The sequence below is a fragment of the Macrobrachium nipponense genome, chromosome 14 (genome assembly GCF_015104395.2).
Source record: "Macrobrachium nipponense isolate FS-2020 chromosome 14, ASM1510439v2, whole genome shotgun sequence".
In the NCBI taxonomy this organism is placed as follows: Eukaryota; Metazoa; Arthropoda; class Malacostraca; order Decapoda; family Palaemonidae; genus Macrobrachium; species Macrobrachium nipponense.
In genome coordinates, this window is record NC_087207.1 from 95,032,369 (window position 1) to 95,035,088 (window position 2,720).

A 2,720-nucleotide genomic window follows, 5' to 3' on the forward strand; every position below is an offset into this window, starting at 1 on the left:
GAGGATGAATTGAGGCAGCAACCTCAAGCAATGAGAAATATCCAAGGAGTCTTTAAAAGACAGCAAATCATCAGAGAATATTTTGCTTAGGAAGAAAATAATCACCACCATTAGGCTTAAAGTTACCAAAAACCAAATTCAAAGTATGTATATACAGTACAGGTTTGGCAAATAAACCAGAAACAGTTATTTGTAATTTTAATTACCATAAAAATATACAGTACAGTAGTCAAAATACAATGCAGACTAGAACACAATGCACAATTTCATCACAGCCGAAATATATATAATACTATATTGCACTGAAAAAACTTGAAGTGACATTGGATCAGTTTAAAGCATCGAGTTTATCACAAATTCTTTTGGTTACCTGTCCTAGTTCCCCTGTTACTTCCAACAGTTTCTTGCCTACATCAACCCAGATTTGATGAGCCTGGAGACAAAGGTTTGCATCCTCATTTTCCTTTTTAATTTTTTTTAGTTTTTCTTTCTTAATTTCAATATCTAGGCTGAGGCTTTCCATTGTCTTTTCATGTTCCTTCCGTTGCATCTCAAGAGACGCTTCAAAGCTGGCCTCCTGAGTGAACTTTGTTGTTCGTCGGCACTTTCGGGCTGAGGTAAAATTTGATTGGCCAGGTGTTGGTGTGTATTCTGTTGGGGTGTGTCTGGCATTAAACTGTATAGAGGTGGGTGTGTTTGTTTGAGTATCCTGTGTCACGTTAGCTTCTTGAGAGGAGACTTTGCCAGCTGGTGTGCTCTGCGTTGTGTTGAATTCAGTTGAGGTGAGTTTGGGAGGTGTTATGATGGAGTCTATGGAGTTGTTAGTGTGCTGTGCTGTTATTTGAGAATCAAACATTATCTCACATTTTTGCCCATCATTTCTGATACCAATCACAGCATGTGGTTGACCTGAAAAGACAAAAAAAAAAAGTAATGCTATGATTGTACTGGAAAACATTACTTTTGCAAACTGTGCGGCTACTAATTCCTCCTAATTCTATAAAAGATTCCCTAAAAGTAAAGCAAATATTAAAGTGATGAATGATTTACCTAATCCTAATAATTACGCAGTTGTGGGTCACACCATGTTAGACGTGATTCTTGTGCAGTAAGTTTATTAATTCACAAAAAAGGTTAGGTTATGGTGAAATTTGAGATAATCCCAAATGTGACAAGAAGAGAGGATTTGCCTAGACCCCCTTGGCAGCTAAGGGGGGTTGCACAGCCACCCACCTAGGAAATTAATTATATGACAGGTTAGGTAGGTATTTTAGGTTAGTCTGGGGCACTAACCTAACATAAAACACCTACCTACCCTAGCACTAAATTGGTTATTTCCTAGCTGGGGGCTGTAGCCCCCAGGCCCCCTTTTTTATGCAACAGAGTTCCACCTTTATAACCTTACATTTTAGGTCAAGACAAACAACTTTTCTTCAATAATTTCAACTACATTAAATGCTTCCTTACGACTTACAAGAATATTACCAAATAGGAGCTAATTTAACTTCTTTATAAATTGATAGGTAGGGGATATGCGTAAAACAAGTGACTTCCTCTCAATTTTATGGGAAAAAAATGAATAGAGAAACAAAAAATTTGTATGAAAATCAGTAAAATATGCAAAACATCCAAGCAGAGCTCTCTGTACAATTATCAAAGTAGGACTTACTAGTACTCTGAAGTGCATCACAGTCCAGTTCATTATCCTCACCATCATGGTCATCACTTATGATAGTAAGGATTTTAGCAGTCTCTTCATCTTCAGGCTTAGGAGGAGCACCACCACCTGTCCTCATAGTCTCTCGCTTATAGGCTGCATGCTGTTTCTTTGCTCTGAAATTTTTACAAGAGTTAAGTGGTTAAATTTTACAAGAGTTAAGTGGTTAAATGAATATCTTTGTTCCAAACAATTAGGCTAACCAGTATATAGCCTTAAATTAAGAATAAAAGCCAAGCAATTAGGCTAACTAGTATATAGCCTGAAATTAAGACCAAACAATTAGGCTAACCAGTATATAGCCTTAAATTAAGAATAAATGCAAAACAATTAGATTAACCAGTAGATAGCCTGAAATTAAGACCAAACAATTAGGCTAACCAGTATATAGCCTTAAATTACGAATAAAAGCCAAACAATTAGGCTAACCAGTATGAAGTCTGAAATTAAGAATAGTACAAACTGCAATGAGAATTATTTATTTGCTCAGCATTTGAAAAGTATGTTATTCCTTACATAAAGCCTAAGTAAAACTGGCCCTCGCCAATCCCTAAGCTGATGCTTGCTTATGTATGCAGGAAGTGAGTCAAAAGTACTATTACTTTAATATGTTTATGAATACTTACTTTCCTTTTGCATTCTCCCAGACTTTCTTCAGCTGTTGCTGGCTTCTCGGTGGTCCATAACCAGCAGCATTAAATAAGCTAGTGACTTCTTCCCATGCTGCTTTTTTCCGATGGATGATGCGGAAGTCATGGCTCTTATTGAATAAAATGTCGCTTCTTTCCTCTATCAAGGTCACCAGCATTGTTTTCTCATTTGCAGTTATATATCTTGTTCTTATGCCATCCTTTTCTGCCATTTCCACTGTCTATGAGTCCTCAGTAACTCGTTGAAAGAACAGGAATGCGCGAAACACGTGTACCCAACTAAGTAATTACCGCTCACAAATGTAAACAAACGTTTCTCCGGCATACCAACTGTTTAGAGGACAACAGACATC

General features: G+C 37.0%; 1 protein-coding gene across 1 annotated transcript; it reads right to left on the reverse strand.

Annotated features, from left to right (window-relative positions):
• Nucleotides 1-234: 234 nt before the first annotated feature.
• On the reverse strand, nt 235-2,704 carry LOC135226342 (uncharacterized). Its single transcript, XM_064265774.1, has 3 exons — nt 2,344-2,704; nt 1,670-1,833; nt 235-909 (listed from the first exon to the last, which is right to left on the reverse strand). Exons 1-3 carry the CDS (start codon nt 2,577-2,579, stop codon nt 329-331), a joined length of 981 nt encoding a protein of 326 aa, XP_064121844.1. The 5' UTR covers nt 2,580-2,704; the 3' UTR covers nt 235-328.
• Nucleotides 2,705-2,720: the final 16 nt, after the last annotated feature.

What these genes read in the sequence shown, in the direction of transcription:
- LOC135226342 (XM_064265774.1), bottom strand. Translation starts at nt 2,579, where the DNA reads ATGGCAGAAAAGGATGGCATAAGAACAAGATATATAACTGCAAATGAG. An exon ending in TGGGAGAATGCAAAAGGAAA is followed by an intron (nt 1,834 to 2,343) that starts GTAAGTATTCAT and finishes TAAAAATTTCAG; the next exon opens with AGCAAAGAAACAGCATGCAG. An exon ending in TGATGCACTTCAGAGTACTA is followed by an intron (nt 910 to 1,669) that starts GTAAGTCCTACT and finishes TTGTCTTTTCAG; the next exon opens with GTCAACCACATGCTGTGATT.